The sequence below is a fragment of the Hippopotamus amphibius genome, chromosome 4 (genome assembly GCF_030028045.1).
Source record: "Hippopotamus amphibius kiboko isolate mHipAmp2 chromosome 4, mHipAmp2.hap2, whole genome shotgun sequence".
In the NCBI taxonomy this organism is placed as follows: Eukaryota; Metazoa; Chordata; class Mammalia; order Artiodactyla; family Hippopotamidae; genus Hippopotamus; species Hippopotamus amphibius.
The window spans coordinates 7,026,455-7,053,941 of NC_080189.1; the positions used below are offsets into that span (position 1 = coordinate 7,026,455).

The window sequence follows — 27,487 nt, forward strand, 5'->3', positions numbered from 1 at the left end:
GCGAGAGCCCGGGCGGGGAAGGCCGGGCCGGGCCGGCGCCGCCTGCGGAGAGGCCGGGGGCCGGCCTGCGTGGGGCCGCGCGGCGGCGGCGGCGACTCCGGCCCGGGCCGGACAGCGCAAGGCCATGGCCGAGGCGGCCCCGGCTCCGGTGAGGGCGGCCCGCGCGCGCACGGACGCGCGGACTCGGGGCCCTGGGGACGGCCTGCGCGTCCCGGGCTCGGCGGCCCGGCCTGGGGTCTCGGTAAGGGACGGAAACGCCGCGACGTGGGGGCGGGGGGCCCGGCGGGCTCGCGCGCCCCGGCTCGGGAGGAGGGGCTGCGGGCGGGGAGCCGGGCCGGGGAGCCGGCCGCCGTCCGGGCGCGGCTGCGGGGACGCCCGGGGCCTGGCACGCACGCGGGCCCGGAGGCGGGCGCCCGGGCGGCGGCGCCTCGCTCCCTGCGGAGCCGGCGCCGCGTCCGTCGGGGTTGCAGCCGCACGTTTTCCGCAGAGCTCGGCCCCGCCGAGCCTCCCGCGGCCGGAGCGCGGCGCGGACGCGGCTCTCCCCATTTCGCAGAGCGGAGACACTGAGGCACGGACACCTGGCGGCGACCGGCGCTGCCTGCCCCAAGGTCACGTAGCGAATCATCCGTGGCTCGGCGCCCGCGTCCGCAGAAACGCCTGCCGCCGGGCCGCGGGCCTGGACGGGGAGGGGGCGGCCCTGGCGGCGGCCTCCCCTGGGGTGGGGGTCTGCGCCGGCGCGCGGGGGACGCGGCCCGTCGGGGGGGAGGTGACGGCCTGGTGGGAGGCAGGCGGCGCCCAGCCGGGCGTCTCCGGCGTGGGGAGCAGGTGACCCTCGGGCTCAGGCGCCTCGGCTTCCAGCCTCTGCGTCTGGGGGGCCCGGTCGAACTCTGGGTGTCCGGATGGATGGGGTCTGGGGAGCGAGCGACTAAGGGTTTGGGGGCTGGTTTGCCTGTATCAGTGGGCCATTCTTAAAGATCAGCCTCAAAATCTCCCCGCAGACCTGCTTTTTGAGATGCAGTAGCCGTGCTAGGAGGAGGATTGCTGCATGGGAGGCAGTGCCCTGAGCCTCAGTTTCCTGTTGTGTGCAGGAAGGGGTCGGCATACAGGGGTCTCTAAAGAGCCTCTCAGGTCTAATAATAATAATAACAGCACAACTCTTGGAAAGATAAATGATTTTTAAATGCTTAGGTCTCCAGGACCCTTGAATGGTATATAATTCTGGGTGAACCACACTAGGTCATATGAGACAGAGGCACGGCTTTCTTTATAAGTCAGATAAGTATGATTATATATTTTTCCGCTAATGAATGAATCCTGGAGACCCCATCCGTTTAGGATACTTCGGGGTAGGAAGGGTGGGTTAAATCCTGTGAAATAAGAACCAGAAGAATTCTGCCCCCTGCCCCCAACAGTTTGAGAATGCAAGCTTATTAATCTCATGTATTATATTTACAGCTCCACCTCTCTGGCCATTTCTTTCTGCTTCGGGTAATATTAAGCCACAAGTTTACTGGGACTGATGAAATTACAGCAAGGGGCTTTTATTTGAGGGTGGTGGAGGGGGTGCGTTCCTGTGGCCCCTCATCAGCTATACAGTCCTCCAAATCTGGAAATGGATAGAGACAGTCTAATAATAGAGAGCAGAGAACTGGTTATTTTCTTTTGAGCTCTGATTAGACTAGTTAGTAAAGACGTCTTGCTCTAATGGCTGTATTTACTGTCCTGAAGCTTTTCTTCATTGTTTCAGTTAAACCCCAGCATTACTCAGGGAGACTGACTTGGCCCCTGGGGATTTTCCCTTCTTCCTGCTAGTTGTAGGCAAATACTCTAATCCCCCTGTGAGGACAGGGCGGTACATGTGCCTATTGTGTTGCATTACGCTGGTCACTTTCCCTGTGTCTGAGGCTCCCATCCCAGAGGGTCATCCAGTCTTGCCCTCACCTGCGAAGGGTTGAGATGCGGCTTCGTTGTTGATGAGCCTTCAGGTTCAGGGGTCTGTGACACCCTTGAGAGTGCTTGCGGAATTTTGTTATGTGCCCACGTGTGTTTTTTAAGGGGGAGTGTTCATAGTTTTCATTAGCTTTTCAAAGCATTCCCGGACCCCAGCATTAGATGGAAATGTCTACAGGCAGAGCCTTCCCACAGGTCTTTGTTTAATCTCCAAGCCTCCAAATCTTAGAGGTAAAAAGGATGCAGAACTCTTACTGACCAGCTGTCGCAGTTAACAGATGTGGCCTAGAGGCAACCTACAGTGTAGGCAGAAGCCCAGCCTCTGGAGCCAGAGCGCTGTGTGACCTTGGGCCAGTTACTTGGCCTCTCCAAGCCTCCACAACGGCTTGTGCTTAAGTGTGGATCAGATTTTAGTCATCCCTGTTTATAGGATTTTGTGAAGAGTACATTAGATAACCCTTTAAAACACAGTTCATGGCACATAATAAATGCCAAATAATTGTCAGCTTTTACCTGACGAATGAGCCCTCACATCTGGTTCCCTGAAAAGCTATTGGATTGTACTGCTTCAAAATCCTTTGGCCTGAACAAGGCCTTAAATCTTCAATCCTTGTCTTAAGAGTGTGACGCTGTCTCAGTTAAGCTGCGCAGAAGTGAATGAATGAACAGATGAAAGAAAGAAAGCAATAGAAGGTATAAATAGGTTTAGATGAGTCTTTGATAGATGAATGACTCTAGGAACTTCATTATTAACTCTCATAATTTTTGTAACCCAATCATTGATACTATTCATTCAGCAGACATTTCTTGAGCACAGACTGTAGTTCAGACTGGACACCAGGGATATGCTAATTTTCAAGCGAAGAAAAGGGAAACTTCAGTTACTTTAAAGCTTTTATATGGCGTATAGTAATTGGCCATTCAGCAGTTTCATTGAAGGAAGAGTATGAGCAAATGGACAAACGTTGATGTAGAAGAAATTCTGTTCAGTTTCAATAAACATACTGATTGTCTGGATAGACAGATACAGAGCTGGTTACTCAGAAGACCTTAGCTTCACCTCTGTGATGACACAAGTATTCCCTGAACATGGACGCGGCAAGGTGGGGAATGGGGAGTGTGTGAATAATTGAGGCCCCATCAAGTGATTGAACGAATCGGTCTTTATTTTGGTTCCAGTCCCCACCAACCTGGACACAGGTCCCAGAACTGGCTGACTTCAGCTCTGCTCCCCATTCTTCCAGGCCTCCTTTCCTCCTCATTCCCCACCTCATGAACCATGAGGAAGACTCTGGGTGGCCAGGGTCCACCTGCCTCCGGGGACCATCTGCCCTGGGGACCTTGGCTCCCACGGGAGAGTCTGAATTGCCACGCCCACACCTTTCTCAGTATCTGTCTTCTCTGCGAACAGCAGGAGCCAGCCCGAATGCCCGGTAGCCCATTCAGCCTCTCCAGCAGGGGCTGGGTCCATACAGCGTGTCTCAGAGGCAAACCTCTACCGTAGAGAAATGTTGTCAACAATTCAGCTTTCATCAAAGAGTCTGGGAAACTTAAGCTATCTGTGTGTCCTCGCTGTTGGACAAAGTGAGGGAAAGAACATGGGCGCCACGACTGCCTGATAATACAAGTAGAAGCAGTAGGGCTGGATGTCAAGTTCATCTTTGGGGTAAGTCCCTTAACAGAACCAGCTCCACCTTGCTGGCGGTCTTAGGCTAGCCTGGCATTGGCAAAATTCTGCTCTGTTGTTTTCCAAAGGTTTATTTTATTTACTTCTCAGTGCTCGAAGAGCTCAGTGAGGCAGCAGGTGTGTCAGATATTATGACCCTTGTTTGATGGATGGGGGCCCTGAGAACAGAGAAGTTGAGAAACTGGATGGGCCAGGGCGACCCATGCAGCGTTGATGTAGACAGGCCTGAAAGCCAAGTGTTCCAGTTCAAGGCCAGTATCCCTTCTTGTCTCCCACACCACTACTCATGAGATGACACCTGTGAAATGCATGTTGTGAGAAAGGAGATGGCTCTATAGAAGCAGAAGTTATCATAAGCATCTTTTATTTGTTGTTAATAGTAGTTTTGTCATTGATGTGTAGGTCGATGCTAGGGTCTCCAGAAGAGATTCATGTCCGTGGAATTTACCTTATTGCTACGAAGGCTGAAGCCGTTTTAATGTGGGTGCTTATTTGGGGGATTTATTTGCCAGCTGGAGATTCTGGCCTTCAGTCCTTTTCTTTCTTTTTTGGAACACAGGTCCAGCAGCTGGACATGGAGACCCAACGCTCCTCACCTCTGTCGTTCCCCAACGTTCTGCAAGAAGAAACCCCACGTCAGGCCCCTGCTGGACTCCCTCGAGAAACTCTGTTCCAATCCCACGTTCTTCCCCCCAAAGAAATTCCTTCTTTGTCTCCCGCCGTTCCCCGGCAAGGCTCCCTACCCCAGATTCCCAGCGCTCCCAAGCAGGAGACTCCTAGCCAAATGTCGCATGCGCTTCAGAAGGGACCCTCGCTCCTGTATCCTGCCGCGTCCGAGCAAGAGACTCAGATACAGGGCCCCCTCACTTCCCAAGAGGAGACCCCGTATCCACCTCCATCTGCTGCTGAACAAGAGATCTCGCTTCTCTCCCACTCCACCCACCATCAAGAAGCCCCACTCCACTCTCCTGAAGTTCCCGAGAGAGACCCCCTGACCCTTTCCCCCACAGTTCCTGAGACCGACATGGACCCCCTGCTCCAGAGCCCGGTTTCCCAAAAGGACACCCCTTTCCAGATCTCTTCTGCAGCCCAGAAAGACACACCACTCCCAACGGCAGAGATCACCCGCTTGGCCGTGTGGGCTGCTGTCCAAGCGGTGGAGAGGAAACTGGAGGCCCAAGCCATGCGGCTCCTGACCCTGGAGGGCAGGACTGGGACAAACGAGAAAAAGATAGCCGACTGCGAGAAGACGGCCGTGGAGTTTGCAAACCACCTGGAGAGCAAATGGGTTGTTCTGGGGACCCTGCTGCAGGAGTATGGGCTGCTGCAGAGGCGGCTAGAGAACATGGAGAACCTGCTGAAGAACAGAAACTTCTGGATCCTGCGGCTGCCCCCAGGCAGCAACGGAGAAGTTCCCAAGGTAACTTCATCCCAGCTGGGGCCTCTCAAGGAGTGACCAGGACTGGAATGTGTTTTAGGAATTTAATAGCAAAGAAAGGGAAAGGTGTGGTTAAGAAGGAAAACAACGTGATGATACCTAGTCACCAACTTTACATCACTAAGAATAGGACACACCAAAATCAAATGATTTCTCCTGTTGATAAAAGTGTACATTATAGATTCAAGAGAGGACCTAGTGACAGGGGCTGTCAGTGTAGAAGGCATTCAGTCCATGATGTCTGAGGATAGAAGGCAAATTGAAGGCTAAGTGGTCGAGCTCTGGACAGCTCTGAACCTGTGTGGTTCCCCGTCAGGGTGGAAGGAGGGCTTGGTGAAATGTTACAGGGCTCTGTCCTGCTCAACACTTTTATCAGTTAACTTATAAATCATGTTAATGCCAGTAAAAATGTGATTTCCAGAGGTATCCTAAAAACCCAGAGGACGGTTAGATTTTAATATTATTTCCCAGAGGAAAGCACTTGAACATGAACTGGTTTTCTTTCTGTCCTTTGATGCTACTGCCCGTTTTCACAGCCTCATGGGGGGAAATGCACAGACCGTATTGTCTAGGCCAGCACTTTGCAGAGTGTATTGTGTACAGGAATCACCTGGGGATCTTACTAAATGCCGAATCTGAATGAGTGGGGCCTGAGAGTCTGCATTTCTGGCACGTTCCCCGGTGGTGGTGTTGCTGCTGGTCTGCAGACCAGGCTTTACAGCAGCGAGCATGGTCCTGTTAGGAAGGAAAGGGACCAGACATCATGGGGCCCTGACTCTCAGGCTGGGATGGTGGCTGAAGCCTCCTGATTTCTAGAGAGGTCCTTGGTGGAAACCCACACCTGGGCCTCTGGGCCTGTGTTTTGAGCCAGGCCCAGGGGGCCAGAGCCATTCTCGCCCTTGGGATCTGGCAGCTGAGGGCCCATGACGCCTTCCAGTTGGTCCGAGCTGAGCTTGTTGTGTGGTTTCAGGTCCCTGTGACATTCGACGATGTCGCCGTCCATTTCTCGGAGCAGGAGTGGGGGAACCTGTCCGAGTGGCAGAAGGAGCTGTACAAAAACGTGATGCGGGGCAACTACGAGTCTCTGGTTTCCATGGGTAAGGAGATGGCTTCGCCCGGTGGCTTCCTGCCCGCTAGCTGGGGGTTCATTAGGAACCTCTGGGAGCTCTGAACTCTCAGAAACAATTTTCAAGAGCACAACAAATGAGAACAGATGCCCACATACCCACGTACATCAGCGCAGCACAGATCAGCAGAGCTTGTAAACAGACACCGCTCCTCGGAGAAGCCACAGGGGCCAGGGGACAGACTTAGACATCAGTGGTCTCTCACCTTTATATTATTTTCCTCGTGGCGTGTGTGTGTGTGTGTGTGTGTGTGTGTGTGTGTGTGTGTGTGTCTTAAAATTAGTTTGTCCAGGGCTTCCCTGGTGGTGCAATGGTTAAGAATCCACCTGCCAACGCAGGGGACACAGGTTCGATCCCTGCTCCAGGAAGATCCCACATGCCACGGAGCAACTAGGCCCGTGTGCTACAACTATTGAGGCTGTGCTTTAGAGCCCGTGAGCCACAACTATTGAGCCCATGTGCTACAACTACTGAAGCCCATGCGCCTAGAGCCTGTGCTCCGCAACAAGAGAAGACACAGCAATGAGGAGCCCGCGCACCACAACGAAGAGCAGCCCCCACTCACCGCAACTAAAAAAGAAAGCCCGTGCACAGCAAAAAAAAAAAAGACCCAACACAGCCAAATAAATAAATAATAAATAAAAAATTAGGTTGTCCAGCAAACTGTTCCTGAGCAGAGCGTGAGGTGCTTTATGAGAATGACATTTAATCCTGACCCCGTGCCCGTGCGGGGGCTAGGACAGGCGCCGGTCCTCCTGACATACCATCCAGGTGGCTGGACGCTGTCATCAGTTGAGGACTTATATCCCCCAGTGCTTGTCCCCCTCATGCAGAGATGAGGTGTGACCCGGGATTAAATGCTTGTCCTAGGTCCCTACCAGGAAGTCACAGTTTCACTGGGAGCTGTCTTACCCCACAGTCTGTGGGCTCTTGCTGTCTTCGTTAAGGAGAGTGTTTGAGGGTGAAGACATGGGAAAACATGCTTTGGTCTTATATGTACCCTTTCCTCTGATATGGGCAACTCTTTGGGCACAAAAAAATTACAAAAACACTACATATGCTGTTGCATAGAAAATTTGATCCTTGCTGGAATTGTTAATTTTATGCATCTATACCTCTCCACAGGATAACTTTTTTTTTTCTTTTCTTTTTAAAGTGTATACATAATTGTGAAACATTCAACAATTGAGATTTGTGTAGTAAAGAGCACTCCCCGCCCTCCAGCCGGCACTGCTCCCCAGAGCTAACCTCCGTGAACCCTTGGGCCTATATCGTTTCTCTTCATTTTTGTGCACTCTGTGGTTTGCACAAATAGGATCCTTCGCTTATTTTACCTAGCGGTCATCAGAGATGACTTTCCGCATAGGCACACAGGCCTGCTCGAGAGACAGCGCAGTGTTCTGGATGAACCGTTGGGCTGTTGATGTTGAAGTACTCATGAGTGCCGCCGGAGTCCCTCCTCTCACTACTGCAGAGGGTTGCAGTCAGCATCTCTACGTGTTTGTGCACTTGTGCGAGTATTTCAATACTATGGATTCTAGGAGGTGGGCTTGCAGAGGAGAGAGGGTGCTCGTTTACAGTGTCACAGGCACTTCCACGGGTCCTCCCCAGGGCTGTGTATGATCACGTAACAGAGTGTGACAGCACCATCTCCACACCCCAGCCAGAAGTGAAATTCTCCTATTGTAAAGATTTGTCTTTTCCGATGGGTGAAAAATGACACTTCATTATTGTAATGTGTTATTTCTTTGATGATTAGGGAATTTGTCTGTATGTTTATTGGCTACTTGCGTATTTTCTATGCATTACCCATTCATATCTTTGGTTTTTTATTTTACTAACTGTAGAAGCTCCTTCTATAAAATTATGGATGTTAACCCTTTGCCTTATATTTTACGAATGTGTGTGTGATGCTGTTTCCGCCAAGTTTCTTCATCTTTTAGCTCTATTTCCAAAAAATTTAAACTTTTTGCAATGTTGAAAAACCTATCAGTATTTTGTTTCATGGCTTCTAGAGTTTATCAGGATTAGGTTTCTCATTTATAAAATTTCAAATATCTTCTGCCTCTGTCACGAAAACCTGAGCGGCCATTGGCCACCCGTGAGCCACAGATGACAGAGAGCCAGTTTGCATTAATGGGCAAGTGGCACCTCACTGCTGGTCCCATTGGGAGGACCCAGGACACGGTTAACACACATACACACACACACACACACACGCACGTGCAGACACGCACACTCTTTGTGCCCTGAGGAGAAGGGCTGGAAACTTGGCCCTTCCTTTTGCAGCATTGCTGGCCTTGGGTAGGGCAGCTGTTCCTGGAGTCACACTCATACAGGTGACACCTTTGTAGCATCCAGTGCGACCTCACCCCATAGAACATCTTCTTTTTCTTCTTTCTGCCCAGACTATGCAATTTCCAAACCAGACCTCATGTCACAGATGGAACGCGGGGAGAGGCCGGTCATGCAGGAGCAGGAGGACTCTGAAGAGGGCGAGGTGCCTGCAGATCCCAGTGCTGGTGAGTGGCTGCCAGGTGACTCAGGAGGCCTTGGCAGGGGTGTCGCAGCCCCACAGTGGATCCTGGTGGGCTGTGTTATCAGGTTGAGTGCCGAGGGGGCGGGGAGGCCTGCAGGTGCTGGGACCTGCCCGCAGCCTCCATGATCGCCAGTGGCCACAGTGGCTGAACTAGGAATGCCGTGGTGTTCGCTGTCTTGGGGAGCTTTTGACATGACCGAGCGTCACTTCACTCTGCGAGAAACAGAACCAGAAGAGAAAGGTGGTCCCTTGTCAGGATGCTGGTGCTGGTGCAGCCTCGAGCTCCCCAGAGAAGGGCCACGTCCCTGTGGCTGGTGGGTGGAAGGACAGGAACAGACACGGACTTTACCTGAAACGTCCTCCAGCGTGCGGGGCTGGGTCTGGACGAGGCGGTGAGACGCAGGGGGCAGAGAAGCCAGGCGGGACTGGCCGTGGGCTCAGCTGCAGACACCAGCATCAGGCTGCCTGTACTTGATCCCGGCTTCTCTGTGTGCTTGCCGTGTGGTGGTAGTTACTTGGCCTTTTGGAGGCCTGCTTTGTCATCCGTGAAACAGGACTGGTACTGATAGCCAGCACCTGGCGTGCTCACTGGTAGGTTCCAGCGACCCGGGACGCACCAGCTGCTATCCGTCTGCTTGAGGAGCTGTCCCTTGCACAGCGGCCACTCAGCGGCCCCCACACTTGCCCTGCAGTGCTTTTGGGCTGTGGTTTGTTCTGGAGCCCCTGCTTTGGAATTGCCCTTGGACTTGCATCACTTCCTTTGAAGGTCTTCCGTGGGAACAGATCCTTGTTCTTTGTAGCCAAATGTCATGGGTGATCCTGTCTTTTGAAAAAGGAGGATACTCTAGCAGGAGAACTCACTGGGGCCAACAGCCAGATCTTGTGTGAAGTAATGGCTTTGACTCTGGGACCAGGAGGAGGTCCAGAATCACATGCAGTCGTGTCAGCCCCATGGAGTAAGAGCGGAGGTAACTTCTGCAAGAGGCAGGACCCTGAGGAGAAATAAGTGCTGGCGTGTTTCAGAGAAACCCTAAAGCATCGTTACTTTCTAGAGATTTGCCTGGAGATGTAAATGGAGGGAAGAGGCTGATCCTGATTTCATTCTGGCACCAAAAAAGATGGATTTGAAAGTAGATGAGGTCAGAGTGGGGGTCGGGGACAGGGTGTGGCACGGGGCAGAGTGATCTTTTATTTGGAGGAAAATAAGTCTGTACGTGAAAGTTTTGAGTGGCCACATCCAAAAACAATTGTCAGTGGGAACGGAGAGATTCAAAGGAGAAGAAATCAGAAAGCGGGCTTGTCAGGCAGAGAACGAGATAGGGGAGAGGTGGTTTGTGGTAAAAATCCTAGAACCCATGTGGTGTCCCTGTGGGGGTTTTGTGGTCCAAGTACTGCTTTTCTAGCATCTTCTTAGAAGCGCTGAGATGGGAACATGGACCCCTTCCTCGGTCTGCTTGCTCACACTCTCATCACAGGTGGGCCTCCCATAGAGTAGGGCCAGAATCGAAAGCAAATAACCCCAATCCACTCGGCCCCCGGCGGGGTTGGTTCTGGCATAAGCGCGTCCACTGCCGGAGCCTCTGTGGGCAGTGGAAGCCTCACAGAGGCTGCCTTGTGTGGCTGGAATGTGCCATTTGTTCCACTAACCGTCTCAGCCACCGGGAGCCTGACTGGAGGGAGGACAGGAGAGTAATGGGAACCACTGCCCCACGGGCCAGCCTTAAACTCGCACCTCTGTGTGCGTGCAAGGCCCTGGCCTCCAGGTAGCAGGCTTGTCCTGTGAGTCTGCAGTCATCAGAGCCAGTGATCACCCGTCATTCGTGTGTCCTCCCCCTTAGAAGGGCAGCCACAAGGCCAGCCGTGGGCCAGACCCAAAAGTGTGATACCAATTGAGAATTTTCATAGTTCCAAATACACTGAACATGACAATTTTATGAACTGGCTGAATAAATACATTTGATAAGCTGTTATTTAATATTTGGTTCCCTAAGGGCAAGGAGACCTGAAGGCAACTCAGATAGCAACCCTGTCTTAAAGTCTCTAACCCCAGGGCTCCTGTTCATGGCCCTGTGAGGGTGGATGGAGGCCTGGGGAAGCCAGGGACCACTGTCACCCAGCAAACCAGCAGAGTTAATCAAACCAACCAGGAGCCATGGCTGAAGTCCAAGTTCTCATACATCGTACATAGTTTCAGTCTTTTTAAAAAGCAGTTTGATCTTTTCTGGTCTTAAAATATGTTTTAAATATTTAAAATGTTCATTTACTTAACCTAATAATTTCCTTTCTGACAGTCTGTAGGCTGGAAGAGAATCCAAAAATATGGACTAAGATGTTATTAAGTTCATCCAGTATTTTTTGTACCAAGTTCTATGTCAAGAGACTGATGTTAACAAACTAAACACCCCACACATGTGGAAATACCGTCGGCCACTGTGACAGTGCTGTGGAGACAGGCATCCGGGGCTCTGGGACAGACAGCAGCAAAGGCCTGACTGAGACCAGGCGAGCAGCAGAGGCCTCGGGGGAGGTGGGATTTTTAGTGGAAGCACAAGTGGGAGTTCCGTTGCTCAGAGGAGAACTCCTCGGAGGGAAGGAAAGACCGGAAGCGAGGAGGCTCTCTTTGTTGCCCAGGTAGGAGGCCTGGCACAGCCCAGGGAGCGAAGTGGATATTTGCAAGGTGTATTTTGGCATCCTTGGCTGGGGAATGTTGAATACGAAGAGGGGGGTCCCCAGGATGAGTCCCAGGTCGTGACGTGAGTGAGAGGGTAGGTGGAGGACAACAGGAGGTTCCGACCCAGAGAAACAACGGGAACATGGTAGGTGTGAGATCCCGGGACACGTCAAGGAGATGGCATTGAGAAAGCAGCTGAGGAAAGGGCGTGGAGCTCGCAGCAGAGACCTGAGCTGGAGGCAGACATGTGGGCCGTGGTAGCGTGGACGGAATCAGCTTTCCCAGCCTGGATGGGAGAAGAGAAAGAGGACAGTCTGTGCCCTTGGAGCCCTGACTTTCAGAGCAGATTTGGAGGTTTGGAATATATTGGTCTGGATGGGGCCCAGGTGTTAGTTGTTTTTTTTGTTTTTTGTTTTTTTTAAAAGCTTCCAAGATGATTCTCGTGTGTAGCCAGGGTTGAAAACCACTGTTGTAGGATTTGGAAAAAAGAAGGAGAAACCAGAGGAATCAAAGGAAACAGGAGTGGCCAGAAAGGTAGCAAGAAGTTAGAATAGTATGTTGTTGGGTGTTTCAAGAGGAGAGTGTGTCCGGAAGGGGGGAGTGTGGTTTACTGTGTTGAATTCTGCAGTGTGGTTTAGTAAGGCAAAGACTGCTAAGTGTCCATTGGATCTGCAAATTGGCAACATCGGTGACCTTAGCAAGAGAAACGGTGGTGATGTGGTCAGTGTGGAAGCCTGTAGAGTGGGTTGAGGAGTGGATGGGAGGTGAGGAAGTGGAGATTGTTCCAGTGTAGCTGTGGGTGCAGACAAGAAATGCTGGCGGGGCGGGCGGGGTGGGGCGTCTTGTTTACTTTAGATGGGGGTTGCCAAAGCCTGCCTAAGATGTTGCTGGAAATGAGCCAGTTGGTACGGGAAGTTAATGACATAGAAGCAGATAATGTAGGGAATTCCCTGGTGGTCCCGCGGTTAGGACTGCGGGCCCTCACTGCTGAGGGCCCAGGTTTGATCCCTGGTGGGGGAACTAAGATCCCACAAGCAGCGAGACATAGCCCAAAAAAAAAAAAGAAAAAATAGAAGTGGATAGTGTAAATGCAATAGGAAGTCAACGATGTTAACAAAAGATAGGGAAAAAATTGGATGGAAACGGCCAAATCATATTTCTGTGTTTTTTAGAATTTTCTGAAGTGAATGTATATTACCCCTTATTCAGTAAAAATAATTAAAAAAAAAAAACACACATGAAGAAAGACTCCAAGTTAAAGGTGGCAGATTGAACATGTGTTTACTTCCACCTCCCCATATCCTTCTAAAAAAAGAACAAAGGGACTTTTAAAAGGAATGGACAAGGACACAACAGCAGCTAAGTTTTGGAAGGGTGAGAGCAGATGGCTGGGCGATTGCTGTTCTAGAAAGCTGAATCCAAAATTGGTGCTGGGGAAAGCTGGAAAGAAACCCAGTTTGCACTCCACCCCCACCCCTACTCAATACTCGGGAACTAGCAGTGCAGGAGATTCCAGGCATCTTTGGAAACAGGGGTAAAGGTGAGACTAAAAAGAGAGCATTGGTCAAACATCTTAAGAGGCCTCTATACACTACTATTTCCCCCCATTGCCTCACCCAGTCCTGCTAGGTGACCAAGGCTTATTCTCTGGAGACGTGAACAAGAGGATCTCTGGATGTGGACACCAGGCGCGATTGGGTGTGGGGGGTGGGGGAGTATACCATGTTGAAAACAAGGGAATGAGTGAAATGAAGCTTGACAGACAGTTGTGGAGATCTCCATCCTTCTTCCCTACCTGACTCCAAAAATGATGCTCACATCCAAGATTAAACCCTCAGGGCAGGCCATTGGAAGAATCTTATCTGGAGACTCTTGGGTCCAGCCCAAGAGATTCCCCAGTGAAGTGACCGAGCCAAACCATCCTGCTGGGAAGCCAAGCCCTAGCTGAGGGCACCAAACTTGTAATTCTCTTTTAAATATTTTATTTTTAATATACATAGACAACCAAGAACCACAAGACATTTGGGAAAAGCCTCTAGTATACAGAGACAAAGGGGAAAAAGAACAGAAAAAATAAATTTCAAGGAAACAGAGACCAAGGGGGGGGCGGGGAAGTATGTTTAAATACTTACATATATTTATACATTTAAAATACACAGTTTTTATATTCCTTAGAGAAAAAAAGTGAATGCATCCGTAACAGAAGTATAATGCTTATTTTAAAAACATAGAAAGAAACTCTTGGAAATTAAAAATGTAATAATATAAATTAAAAACTCAGTAGCAGTGTTAGAAAATCAAGTTGAGTACACAGCCCAGAAAATAGAGCAAAAAGACAAAAAAGAAAATACAGAGAGAATAAGAAAATTAAAGGATGGAAGTCCAATGTCCAGATAATAGAAATAATAGAAAAAAAGAATAGCAAAATCAGGGAGGAGGGTAATTAGTGGTGAAAGACTTCAGGAAAAGTTCCCAGCACTTAAAGTCATAGCTTTCCAGATTGAAGAACCCACCAACCGTCCAGAACAACAGATGAAAACTGACCCCGCCTGAGATACTTCAGCAAGAAATTTCAGAGCCACTGAGGACCCAGGAGAGCTAACAAACTTCTGCGAGAAAGACCAGGTTCATACAAAGGAACAAGAGTTAGAATGGCTTTGGACTTTTCAACAGTATTGGAAGCTGTAAGACAGTAGAGCCATGCCTTTAAAATTCTTTAAATTTTAAAATCGGAAAATATTTTCCAACATTCTAGAATTTGATATCTGGCCAGACTAGTCTAATTAAATATGAGAGTGAAATTGAGACATTGACATGTTCAGGGTCTGCCATGTGCCCTTTCTTAAGCTGGGGCAGGTAATTTGCCAAATGAAGACGTCAACCAAGAAAGTGGTGTAAGGAGCTCCGACATAGGAGAGGGGAAGGAATCCCTGGCGTGTTCCCGAAGGGGACCCCCCAAACACAGCTGTGGATCTGGGGGCACCCAGTCCAGACTGGAGCACATCAGAGGTTCCAGAAAATGTTTCTTTAAGTAGGTGAAGCTGAGAAATACCCATTATGTTTGGACGTTTGAGAGGAGGGTTATAGAGCATGATTGGGGGAGACTTTGGAGCTGACTTAATGGTAATTAACAGTAAGCTTAGCAAAAGAAAAGAAAACTAGCTCCAGGAAAAGCAAAAAGGTTTACAGGCATAGAAAAGTACTTACAGTATGCTATGTTGTTCAATTTTAAATAGCATTTACATAATCCAAGAATGTAAACACCCATCATTAATCCAACCAGAATTATAAACTGGGAAGAATAAGGGATTTGGAAGCGATGTGGATGGATGGGGGAGAGATGGTCCTCACCTCCAGCCCTTGGAAGTTAGTAGGTGATGCTTAAAATTGAAAACTCAAGGAGTAGCAACGTCATTACATTACGTAGAATTATGAAGGTAAATGACAAAAGAATCGGCCAGAAGAACTGAAAGTGATTGCATCTGGGGAGCACGTTGGGGGGTGGGAGGAGCTTTTTTAAAATGAGTTTTGAAGAACTCTTCAACCCTCTGGCCTATGTGCATATATAATTTTTTTATAAATGTATTTATTGGCTGCGTTGGGTCTTTGTTGCTGCACGCGGGCTTTCTCTAGTTGCAGAGAATGGGGGCTACTCTTCATTGTGGTGCGCAGGCTTCTCATTGTGGTGGCCTCTCTTGTTGGAGAGCACGGGCTCTAGACTCGTGGGCTTCAGTAGTTGTGGCACATGGGCTCAGTAGTTGTGGCTCACAGGCTATAGAGCGCAGGCTCAGTGGTCGTGGCACATGGGCTTAGTTACTCCGTGGCATGTGGAATCTTCCCAGACCAGGGATCGAACCCATGTCCCCTGCATTGGCAGGTGGATTCTTAACCACTGCACCACCAAGGAAGCTCGCATATATAACTTTTTAAAGAAGATTTTAAAAATTAATATACCAAAATTTTAAAAAATCTCAGAAAGTGTAGCCACGAGAAGGTTGGAAAGCCCGTGGCAGCCATCATTTATTTGCTTTGAGCTGGTGGAGAAAGTTAATGTGGCCACACTGGTTTTCACTTTCCAATGAAACTCTGAAGTTGCATCAACATAATTCCAAAAGAAAAAATGCAGAGAGAGTGAAAGTCCCACATAATTCTCTCAAGAATCAACAGCTCAGGACTTCCCTGGCAGACCAGTGGTTAGGACCCACGCTTTCACTGCTGACGGCCTGGGTTTGATCCCTGGTCAGGGAACTAAGATCAAGAGAGAGAAGAGTCAACAGCTTATTCCTTCCAACATATGTGCATGTAGTCACACACACACACACACACACACACACACACACACACACACACAGCCTTAATTTTATAATATATTTTATTTATTTATTTATTTATTGGCTGCATTGGGTCTTCGTGGCTGCACATGGGCTTTCTCTAGTTGTGGCGAGCAGGGACTACTCTTCGTTGAAGTTCGCAGGCTCCTCACTGCGGTGACTTCCCTTGTTTTGGAGCACAGGCTCTAGGCACGCTTGCTTCAATAGTTGTGGCTCTCGGGCTCTAGAGCACAGGCTCAGTAGTTGTGGCGCACGGGCTTAGTTGCTCCATGGCATATGGGACCTGCCTGGACCAGGGCTTGAACCCCGTGTCCCAGCAATGGCAGGTAGATTCTTAACCACTGCACCACCAGGGAAGTTCCCTATAATACTTAGTTTCTCATTATTAAAAAAATTCTTTTTCAAACATTATTTAGCAGCTTGCTTTTTCCAAAAATATATCTTTGACATATTTACGTGTAAAAACATGTCTCTGTTTTTTAAATAGCAGACTATAGTATTCTGTGTATTGATTTCATACTTTTAACTCCCATTGATGTACATTTAGAGTCTTTACAAGTTTCAGTGCTTCGTTAAAGATCCTTTATAAATAAATCTTCATGCACTTGTCTGAAACTTATTTAGAAGTAGATTTTCTGGGTCAAAGGATATACCCATTTAAAAATTTAATAGATATTAGCAAGTACCCTTCAAAACAATTGTTCCACTTTACACACCCTCATCTATGCATGGGACAACCTGTTTCGCCACACCCATGCCAATGGTAGGTATTATTTATCTTTTTATTATTTGCCAAAGTAATGGGTAGAAAAGACAATAATTTGATGTTTTCATGCAACATCTGTAAGGGTGATGTTGAGCATCTTCTCATATCTCTATGGTCACCAGTATGTCTTATTTTATGAATGACCTTTTGCCCATTCTTCTTTTGAATTATTCATGTTTTTATTATTGATTTATAAAAGCTTTTTAAATAATAAGGATATTAGCTTTTGTCTGTCTTATGTATGCAAATATGTTTCCAAATTTGTGGTTTACCTTTGTGTGTATCTGTGACATAGCTGTTTAAATTTTTTATGTGTTCAAATTTATTAATTTTAAGTTTCTATGTATTCAGATTTACCAGAAATTTTCTATGGTGGGTGGGCTTCATACCAAGTGTAGAATTACTTACTTAGCCTGTTTTATTCAGTAAGCATTGTGGTCACAGGCCTTGGACCTATGAGCTTTTCAAAAAGCTGAAATAAGATATTTTTTGCTCCAGAAAACAAAAAGAAAATTACAAAATGTAAATAATTAAGTGTTTAACTGTCTCCCAGTATAACATTGTACCAGCTTCATTAATTATTAAATTTAGTGTTCACAAACATTTAATACGTTTGAAAACAATTTGTAGCAGAGATTTTTCCCATCTTAGAACAATTATTATGAAGAAATGTGATTACAGAGATTAAAAACCAAATCATAAATTAAATGTTCATCACCAAACAATGTCCAAGACAAAACTACAAAAATTTTTTCCCAAAAAATTTACACCAAAAGACTGTAGCTGGTGTACGTTGTGCACATTCAATATGTTTGGTGTGACTGACCAGACAGCTTCCAGAAGGAATCTCTGAAGCCCCAGAGGGTCTTGGGGTAGCCTCTTCCTCAGCTCAGCATTGCTTAAAAAAAAAACAAAAGGAAGGAAAGAGGGAGGGAGGGGGAAAAAGCTGTGCTTTTTTCTAATCCTAGCATGATTTCATTATTTATGTCTGAAGTTTTGATTCACCCGTAATTTATTTTGAGCTGAGATATGTGAAGATGGATTTTTTTGGTTTTTTTTTTTTTCTTCTACTCAGGAAGCCAATTGTCTCCTCTTCATTTACCTAAACCTTTTCCCACTGGTTTGAAACGCTAGCTTTGGTCATAAACTATATTCCCACAGTGTACGTGTCTTTGATTAATGTTTTTAATGGGAGAACAGATTACTGCTTATGAATGCAGTCTGGTTGTCAGAACTCCTTCAAAAGTTGTTTGAGACAGAGAGACCTTTTCGGTGGGAAACACTGGCTTCTCTGCTGTCTAACAAGTGGGGGAGAGGCACGAAAATGTGTACCCACTGCACATTTCAAGGGAAAAAGAATTCGGTGTCATAGAGAGGAGCAGACAAGCTCCTGGGGTTCGGAGAAGGGCACACTCATGGTGGGCTGAGAGCAGGCTGGGACCGTCTGGTGGAGTGGGGGTCTTGAAGGAGGGGTAGGGAAGGGAAGGCAGTGGTCTTCAGGCTGGAGTACCCATGCCCGGCGGGTACAAGAGACTTTCGAAGAAGACACAACACAGATGGCTTTGCAGGTTCCACTTCCAAGTCTTCCTCCTTCTGGTCTCTTTCATAAAACGTATCAGCGAGGGCACTCAACGCCTGTGGTCCCTGTGGCGCTGGCCCTCATCTCCCACATCTCCCACCGCTGGAAAGAAAAAGACCGGGCACCTCCTGCCCATCCTGCCTGATTATGGAGTGTTTCTCTGATGTATAGAAAGCCCTCCGGGTCACAAAACAAAGAGACAAGCTAGAATGTTGGGGGACAGGACCAGAAGTGCATCGCTCGGGGGCCTAGATGGTGAATTCTTTTGGAAGTTAGATCATTTGGAATACTTAGCTTCCAACAAAATGGAAAGAGAACCTAATTAAGTTGTCAGCTAATAGGTCATTAAAAACAATTGTTGATGATATGTTAACCATGTGCTTTCGCAGCATTTATAATTCACAAGTTCAAAGAATGGAGTGATGATTCCATAACAAAGCTCCTGCCAGCCCATCTACAGATCTATGTAAATGAGCACTGCCAATGGTTGTATTTATAAAAATGAAAAATAGGAATAGATTTTATTCTGAACTCTGTCTCATTCAAGCAGTAAGAATATTCATTCTCAGATAAGTGAACTAAATGGGGGAAAAGTCCCTATCCATCCTTGTAAGAGATACATTTCCTACAGGTTTTTTGTTTCCTATCTTGAATAATTATTTTTCATTCCACAATAATAATAACTAAGGATGACTTAAGGCAGGCAGAAAAGTAACACTTAGAGCCCTGTGGTTATTAGAAATGAAAGCAAAATTAATCTTTCCATTTCCATGCACATTTCTGTGGCAGGGCAGTGGATGAGGTGATCAGGAAAAGGCATCTAAGCATAAAAATATGTTCTATTAGGAGAAAGTTCTGTGGGTAAAGTGGGAATGGAAATAGAAGTCCACGGTGCAAAGGAATGATACTAAAATTTCAAGTATCAAAGAAGAACTTGTTCGTGTATTTTTTAAGTGAATAATGGTGGGTTTTAAATTGCTAAGGTTCTTAGATTCCATTGGCAACATTAAATGGCAATGGAAGAGTTTATTTTAAAATATCAATATTTACAATACTCCAGAAATTACATGTTTTACAGTGATTGAAGCATTTTATATATTTATTCAGAAAGGTGCAAACGGGTACATGGTTTTAAAAAATTACCTTAGGGAGGAGGCAAACAAAATATTTTCAGGAGTTTATGAAGTCAGGGAAGGTATTTTTCTGATGCTGGAGTCATGGTTGCGGAGGTAGTGCAGAGCCCAGAAGAGAGGAGGCCAGAGGAGGGACACGGGAGGAAGGGGAGGCAGGGGGATGACGTCCAGCTAGAGCAGGGGGAAGCCTGGGATGTGGGTGTGGATGACTTTATCTTTTTTGTGAGACAGAGAATAGCATGCAGACATCTTTGGAGACTCAGCTCGGAGGGAGAGTAGGCAGGTCTGTGTGGAAGGCTATGGGGACTGCAACCTGGGACATGAGGGTGGCTTTCTGTGCGGTCCGCTCCCCAGCAGTTGGGAATCGATGAGTTGGCTGGTCAGAGAGGAATTGAAGGATTGCCAAGCATCAGAAAGAACCCAGTTTTAGGTCACGTGGCGTGAGTTGCTAGCATGACTAGTCGGTCTGCTTTCTGCAAGGTGGGTCCACTTTAGTTTGGGCGGGACAAGTAGACCACGGCAAAGGACAGTGAGGAGGCTTCTGAAAGGCAGGGGCTGCTGCTTTGTTTTCTGGGTTCTTGGTTCCTTTTTTTTTTCCACAGCACTATCACCTTCTAACACACCATATACTTAATTAATTAAGTTTATTGCCTTATGTGAGATGTAGGCGGGCAGGGAGCCCTGTTTTGCTCACTGATGTGCCCCACCATTACAACACGTGTGGGCATAGGCAGCGCTCAATAGAGAGCCATCGAATAAACGTTCAAAGGATGAATGAATATGTTGATGCAATATACGTTTATAGTTTCCTTAATTAACCAAGCGATTTTCACCCTGTCAGGGGCTTTACGTTGGCACAGCTCTGCCCATAGGCAAGAAAATAAAGTTGAACCCCTACCTCACACTATACCCAGGATAAAAATAAATTTCAGGCGCAATGAAGAGCTAAATATAAAAAATAAAACAATAAAAACCTGGGAATAAAATCTAGGAGATCAGATGAACCACCTAGGACCAGAGGAGACCCTCTTAACTAAGACAGAAAACCCAGAAACCGTAAAAAGAAAGAGGGACATATTTGACAAGCTGACGACTTTAGGAAAGTTACGTGATAGAAGGTAACACAAAGTCAGAGACAAATAATTTGGGGGAAATATTTGAAATGCCAGTAAGAGAAAATGGTTATCTTTAATACAGGAATCAAAGGACTTTGACCAACTGACAGAACACAGTTCACACAGAATCAACTCTAAAAGGCCAATAAATAAAAGAACTGATATTCAGATTACCCTTGTCAGGGAAGTGGAATTCAAGTATCAGTAAGTTATCACTTTATACCCATCTAATTGAGGAAAATTAAAAAGAGCAGTGGTGTCTGTTTATGGCAGAGGTGTGGGGAAAAGGGCTGGTAGAAATGTGAATTGTCACAGCCTTGTGGAAAAGCACGCTGATGACATCTTTGAGAATCTAAAATATTTTTAATTTTCGACCCTGCAGTCCCACTCCTGGGACTCTCATAAAAATAAAAGCAGTATTTTATGGTTAGAGATATAAATAAACACATGTTTATGGCAGTGTTGTTCACCATGGCAAAAGCCTGGGAGCAAAAAGTGCATGTTGTCAGTAAGGAAATGGTTTAACATGTTGCGGGGTTATCCTCACCGTGGAATAAATTCAACTTTTAAAAGGAATGCATTAGCCTACAGAAATTGGTGTGAAGGGATTTCTACAAGATATTTGAGTGAGGAAAGGAACATAGAGGATTATATATAAGGCAATTTTATTTCTTTTAAACTAATAATAGCCAGAAAAGAAAAACATAAATGTACACATGCTGGGATAAATCATGACATAAGCATAGAGAAAAGTGTGAGGTCAGTTATGGGAGTTACCTGGCAAGATCGTACCTGTGAAGTGGGGAGTGAGGGGGAGAGGAGGCAAATAAAAGGGGGAAATACTACACTAAAGGACAAAAGTGTGCGCTAGAATCCCATTTATTGAAAGTGATGCCTATGTGTGTAATGATGTTTGAAATTAACCTACAGATGTATAGGCAAGTTAAAAAAAATGCCAGGGCTACATGTGTAATTGGGTGCTGTTTAACTAAAAACAAACCCCACAGCCCCTCTTGTGCCCGTAAACGGGGGCCAGGAAGGGGCTGGGGGGCCTCTGGGTCAGTAGGATGCCTGTCAGGGAGGTGTTGAAAGGGTGTGCGGGGTGACCAGAAGATTAGCCTTGTCTTTATCCAGCTTGGTTGAGGGGGAGAGAGAGAAGCTGTTGGCTTTGGCTGACCTGACCTGAGAAAGGGAATTCAGATCTCTTTAAAAGAAATCCTGACTGTATTATTTTAAAATTACAGGGGGTCATGGAAATAAACTGCATCTATTTGAACTCAACTCCAGTTTATATGCAAGGCTACACAGTGTCCAGAAAATTCTATGCCTACTCACCGCCAACTCAGAATATTTCTTCAGGGTCTCTAAAAATAAGAATTTTTGAAATATAAATTCTAGGGCTGCAAAAACCTGCACAGGTGGAATGAACACATTCTGGATTCTTTTGTCCTCTCCCCGGCCCCCCCTCCCCAGCTCATGACGGGATCGTGATTAAGATCGAGGTGCAGACCAACGACGAGGGCTCTGAGAGTCTGGAGACGCCAGAGCCCCTGATGGGCCAGGTGGAGGAGCACGGCTTCCAGGACTCGGAGCTGGGGGACCCGTGCGGCGAGCAGCCCGACCTGGACATGCAGGAGCAGGAAAACCCACTGGAGGCATCCACGGAGAGCTCGGGCGAGTTCAGCGAGCTCAAGCAGATGCTGGCGCAGCAGAGAAACTGCGCAGGTGAGTGGGGGGAGCTGGTACCATCAGGCCCGCGGGGCTGGGGTGGGGATCTGCCTGTGGGGAAGCTGTGGTCTCCTTCAGAGAGGTAGTGGGACATCGAGGGCTCAACAGGTGTGACAGAACCAGGTATGGCCTTAGGTACAGGTTTCCTGCCTTGGGATTTAAAAGCATCCGTCTTTGGGCAAGGAGAAGCGTGTTACAGCCAAAGACCAGGTCCGATGAGGGAGGACCTCAGGGGATGGCAGAGATCATCTCTCCGTTCCCATCCCTCTACAGGCAGAGAAGGTCACACACGAGTGGCAACTTCCGTCTCCTCCGTGTCCTTGATCATTCCCAGGTCATACTAGAAGCCTCAGCTGGCTTGAAGATGTCCACCTTTGGACTGCACATCTTTGTAAATGGCCGAGACTATGCTGTCTTTTTTCTGGTAGAATCTAGTCATCATTTTTGTTTAATTGTAAAGCTTTGGGGTCCCCATTCTGCACACTCTTGCCCCCTCTGAGGGCAAGGAAACAGTGAGGACGTGGGCTCCCAGTGCTACCAGGACATCTTTTGTGGTCTATTTTCTGATGCTGAACCATCCTTGTAGGCCTAAGAAAAGCCCTGTCTGATCATCGTGGTGTATTTTTTAAATACACTGTTAGGCTTAGCTACTATTTTTTTATTCAGGAATATTACATCTATATTCATAAATGAAATGAACCGGAACTTTCCTGGAATCATCATTAAGATTTTACCAGACTTACCAAAGGAACTGGGAGTCATTAGCCATCATATCTGTTCATACATTATTTTTACCTAGAAATGTATCCACATCCATTTTATTTAGGTTTTTAAAAGTATTATTTTGATGATTTTAAACTTTTATCATTTAATTTTATTCCCTTGCAATTTGCCTTTTTGAACATAATAAAATACTGTGGACACTGTTCTTGGACAAAAGATGTGGATCTGAGACTTCCCTGGTGGCCCAGTGGTTAAGACTCCACACTCCCAATGCAGGGGGCACAGGTTAGATCCCTGGTCAGGAAATTAAGATCCTGCATGCTGTGCAGTGTGGCACAAAAAATAAAAATAAAAAAGATGTGGATAAGAATAAAGATGTAGGTAAGGATCTAACTCCTTATTTTTAAATAATTACATGAAATTTGAGAAAGCTTTTTAATATACCATTAGAGAATAGTGAAAGACACAAGGCAAATTGTGAGCATTCGTTAAATTGGAGCTTCATAAGAGCAATTCCAGGGACTTCCTAGGTGGTGCAGTGGTTAAGAATCTACTTCCCATTGCCGGGGACAGAGGTTCAAGCCCTGCTCTGGGAAGATTCCACATACTGCAGAGCAGCTAAGCCTGTGCACCACAACTATTGAGCCTGTGCTCTAGAGCTGGTGAGCCACAACTGTTGAGCCCGTCCGTGTGCCGCAACTACTGAAGCCCACACGCCTAGAGCTGGTGCTCCAAAACAAGAGAAGCCACCACAATGAGAAGCCCGCGCACCGCAACAAAAAGTGGCCCTCTCTCACCACAACTAGAGAAAGCCTATGTGCAGCAATGAAGACCCAATGCAGCCAATAAACAAATAAAATAAATAAATTTTTTAAAAAGTTAAAAAAAACCCCACAATTCCAGATTGCCCTTTGAACATTTCCATTAAATTTTTTTTACAAATTTATTTATTTCATTGGCTGCACTGGGTCTTCGTTGCTATGCGCATGCTTTCTCTAGTTGCAGCGAGAGGGTGCTGCTCTTCGTTGTGGTGCACAGGCTTCTTATTGCAGTGGCTTCTCTTGCTGCGGAGCACGGGCTGTAGGTGCATGGCTTAGGTAGTTGTGGCACACGGGCTTAGTTGCTCCACGGCACGTGGGATCTTCCCAGACCAGGAATGGAACCCGTGCCCCCTGCACTGGCAGGCAGATTCTTAACCACTGCACCACCAGGAAAGGCCCCCCCCCCCCCTTAATTTTATTAGTACCATTTAGTAATATTCTAAGGTTCTTAGTGGGATTTCAAGACCTGAATTTTAGGGCCAACTGTTTCATTCCTATTTCATTAAGAAAAAACAACTTGGAAATTCAAGGAGAGTTTAAATCTTCCAAGACCCATATTCCCCCTCTGCCTTTCATGAAGAACCCTATTTTCAGGATAAACACCAGGGCAAAGAGTTACCAACCTCTGAAGCTACTTCCTCCTTCCTAATCTTTTAAGCATCGTGTTCCAGGGATGTTCTGGGTCACTTCCTGCTGAGAGTCCTGACAGGACCAAGGCAGCAGCATCTTATGACGGGAGGCCTGAGCTGGGACTCAGCACACCTGTGTTCTAATTTTAACACTGCCACTTACTGGGTGCAGAGGAGTAGCTGGAAGTGCAGTGGCCTCATGGTCACTGACAAACTTACAGAACCTTGGCCAGGTCACGAGCACTGCCAGCCTGAGTTTCCCTGTCAGTTGAGGGGACAGACTAGCTGGTCCTTAAACTACAAGTTCTGAAAAGGTCTAACTTTATTGACTTTATTTGGAGACATTACTTGATAGCGCCAAGCTTGGATGCCCCACCTCTGTGAAATGGGGATCATTCTTGCTTGACTTCTCCTATAAGATACTGTGAACATGAGACAGCATAGGTGTGAGTGCTTTGAAAAAGTTCTCATTTGTTTGCTTTTGCCAGTTCCACAAATGTAGACTATGACAGTGTTGCATCTTCCATCTCACAGGTGGACTCAAAAGTAAATGACTCATGTCATACATAGTTGGCGACTAAAAATAGAGCTCCCCAATTAAGTGTTTAGGGAGGGCCAGATAAGTTCAAGGCACTTGAGAAAATTCAAATAGGTGCTAGAGACCTCTCCTTTTCTCTTGGACTTACATTCTCCTGGGACCCTGTAGATCAGACAACATCTTAGGTCCTAAAGGGCCAGGCTAGAGGGCGGAGGGCTGGGGCGGAGGAGGACATCCACCATTTGGGGTGTTGGTGGAACAGTTACCACGTGTGGGGCACTGCACACCCTGGCTTGTGGCAAAGGCAGAGGAAACCTCCGACCCCAGCTTCAGGGTCAGGGCTGGTAGAGTCCGACTGTGCAGGTGAGGCATCGCCTCAGGCAGTGCCCCCGCACAGGCTAGGGGCTCAGGGGGGCTTGAGGGATGCAGGTTGGGATGGTCAAGCATGGTTTTCGGGAGGAGACAGGATGGGAGCTGGAGATTAAGTAACCGACACGGTCCAGAGACAGGAGGGGGGATTTGCCAGAGGTGGGTCAGTAAAGGCACCTGAGGAGGACTCTCCAGGTGAGTTCAGGAAAGGAGTCCAGCGAGCTGAGCAGAGTTTAGGGAGAGGAGACCACAGGGGGATAGAGGTTGGGAAATGGATGAGTCGAGGCCCTTTTGAAACCCGCGGTAGACACCGAACCCTCAGGCGGCTTAAATTAGAAAGGGGTGTTTATCGACTTGGAGAGCTGGGAGGTCCTCGAGAATGCCAACCTCAGGCGCCCAGGACCCGGTGCCTCCCGGGAGGGTTCTGCGTGCAGGTTCCTTCTTTCCTGCTGGACCCTGTCCGCTAGCGGCGCGGGGCGATGGGCACAGGCAGCGCCCACTCCCACCACGGGGATCCCCTCGTCCGGGCTTCCTCCGCACAGAATTCCAAGACAGGGCTCCGACTGGCTCATGTTAGGCCTCGACTCTTTCCTGAGCCAAGCTGCGCGGCCGGCCCGGGTTCACTGGGTCACAGAGACGGGAAGGCACCTTTTCCGAAAAGAAGGCCTTGGGGCCGACGATGCGCACGCGGTGTTTGTGGGCGAGGGCGAAGCGGGGCGCACCTCATCCAGGTTAGGGCGCCAGGCAGCAGCTAACGGCGTCTTTTGCCTCTCTCCACCCCCCCCCCCACCCCTTCCCCCCTCCCCGGAGCAGAGGGGATCGTGATCAAGACGGAGGAGCAGGAGGAGGAAGAGGAAGAGGAGGAGGAGGACGAGCTGCCGCAGCACTTGCAGTCCCTCGGGCAGCTGTCCGGGAGGTACGAGGCCGGCATGTACCCGACCCCCCTGCCCGGGGAGCTGTCCCCCGAGGGCGAGGAGAGCCCCCCGCCGCTGCAGCTGGGGAACCCGGCGGTGAAGAGGCTGGCGCCCGCGTCGCACGGCGAGCGGCACCCGGGCGAGAGCCGGGGCGCGGGCAGCCAGCAGCAGCGGAACCGCCGCGGCGAGCGGCCCTTCACGTGCATGGAGTGCGGCAAGAGCTTCCGGCTGAAGATCAACCTCATCATCCACCAGCGCAACCACATCAAGGAGGGGCCGTACGAGTGCGCCGAGTGCGAGGTCAGCTTCCGGCACAAGCAGCAGCTCACGCTGCACCAGCGCATCCACCGCGTCCGCGGCGGCTACGCGTCGCCCGAGCGCGGGCCCGGCTTCGCCCCCAAGCACGCGCTCAAGCCGCGCCCCAAGTCGCCCAGCTCGGGCAGCGGCGGCGGCCCCAAGCCCTACAAGTGCCCCGAGTGCGACAGCAGCTTCAGCCACAAGTCCAGCCTCACCAAGCACCAGATCACGCACACGGGCGAGCGGCCCTACACGTGCCCCGAGTGCAAGAAGAGCTTCCGCCTGCACATCAGCCTGGTCATCCACCAGCGCGTGCACGCGGGCAAGCACGAGGTGTCCTTCATCTGCAGCCTGTGCGGCAAGAGCTTCAGCCGCCCGTCGCACCTGCTGCGCCACCAGCGGACTCACACGGGCGAGCGGCCCTTCAAGTGCCCCGAGTGCGAGAAGAGCTTCAGCGAGAAGTCCAAGCTCACCAACCACTGCCGCGTGCACTCGCGCGAGCGGCCGCACGCCTGCCCCGAGTGCGGCAAGAGCTTCATCCGCAAGCACCACCTGCTGGAGCACCGGCGCATCCACACGGGCGAGCGGCCCTACCACTGCGCCGAGTGCGGCAAGCGCTTCACGCAGAAGCACCACCTGCTGGAGCACCAGCGCGCGCACACGGGCGAGCGGCCCTACCCCTGCACGCACTGCGCCAAGTGCTTCCGCTACAAGCAGTCGCTCAAGTACCACCTGCGGACCCACACGGGCGAGTGAGCGCGGCCCGCCCCGCCGCCCGGCCCGAGCCCAGGCCCGGGCCCGGCGGGCGGGGACGGGGCGCCCCCGAGCCCCTTTGCTGTGAGCCCCCCTCTCCCTTCGCCCCTCCTCCCAAGGACGCGGGGTAGCGAGACCAGGTCGCTGGCTGCCGCGTTTCCCCGGGGCCCCAGGGGGGGAGCGCGGACCTGGGGAACCCCTTCGGGCTGTTAATTTCCTTGACAATAAAATGGATGAAACCAATCAGCACGGGGGGCGTGATTTGGCCGCCGGCCACTCGGAGGGGCGGGGCGGGGCCACTTAGTTGGGGATAGAACTTTATAATTACATTTTGGATACTGTGGTTCTATTTGATAATAATAGAGTAATTTTTAAAAGA

General features: G+C 48.9%; 1 protein-coding gene across 2 annotated transcripts; it reads left to right on the plus strand.

Moving 5' to 3' along the window:
• The first annotated feature begins 30 nt into the window (after window positions 1-30).
• Window positions 31-27,487, plus strand: ZNF777 (zinc finger protein 777). 2 transcript variants are annotated; one of them, XM_057733214.1, is made up of 6 exons: window positions 31-241; window positions 4,197-5,057; window positions 6,046-6,172; window positions 8,611-8,724; window positions 21,810-22,061; window positions 25,958-27,487. In XM_057733214.1, exons 1-6 carry the CDS (start codon window positions 125-127, stop codon window positions 27,109-27,111), a joined length of 2,625 nt encoding a protein of 874 aa, XP_057589197.1. In that variant the 5' UTR covers window positions 31-124; the 3' UTR covers window positions 27,112-27,487. The 2 variants fall into 2 exon arrangements, with proteins under 2 accessions (XP_057589197.1, XP_057589198.1); XM_057733215.1 differs by lacking the exon at window positions 31-241 and adding an exon at window positions 656-3,616 and having other exon boundaries at window positions 25,958-27,421.

Bases quoted from the DNA above. Each gene is read 5' to 3' on its own strand.
- ZNF777 (XM_057733214.1), top strand. From the start codon at position 125: ATGGCCGAGGCGGCCCCGGCTCCGGTGAGGGCGGCCCGCGCGCGCACG. The intron at 6,173-8,610 runs GTAAGGAGATGG...CTTTCTGCCCAG, and splicing joins CGAGTCTCTGGTTTCCATGG to ACTATGCAATTTCCAAACCA. The intron at 8,725-21,809 runs GTGAGTGGCTGC...CCCCCTCCCCAG, and splicing joins GCCTGCAGATCCCAGTGCTG to CTCATGACGGGATCGTGATT.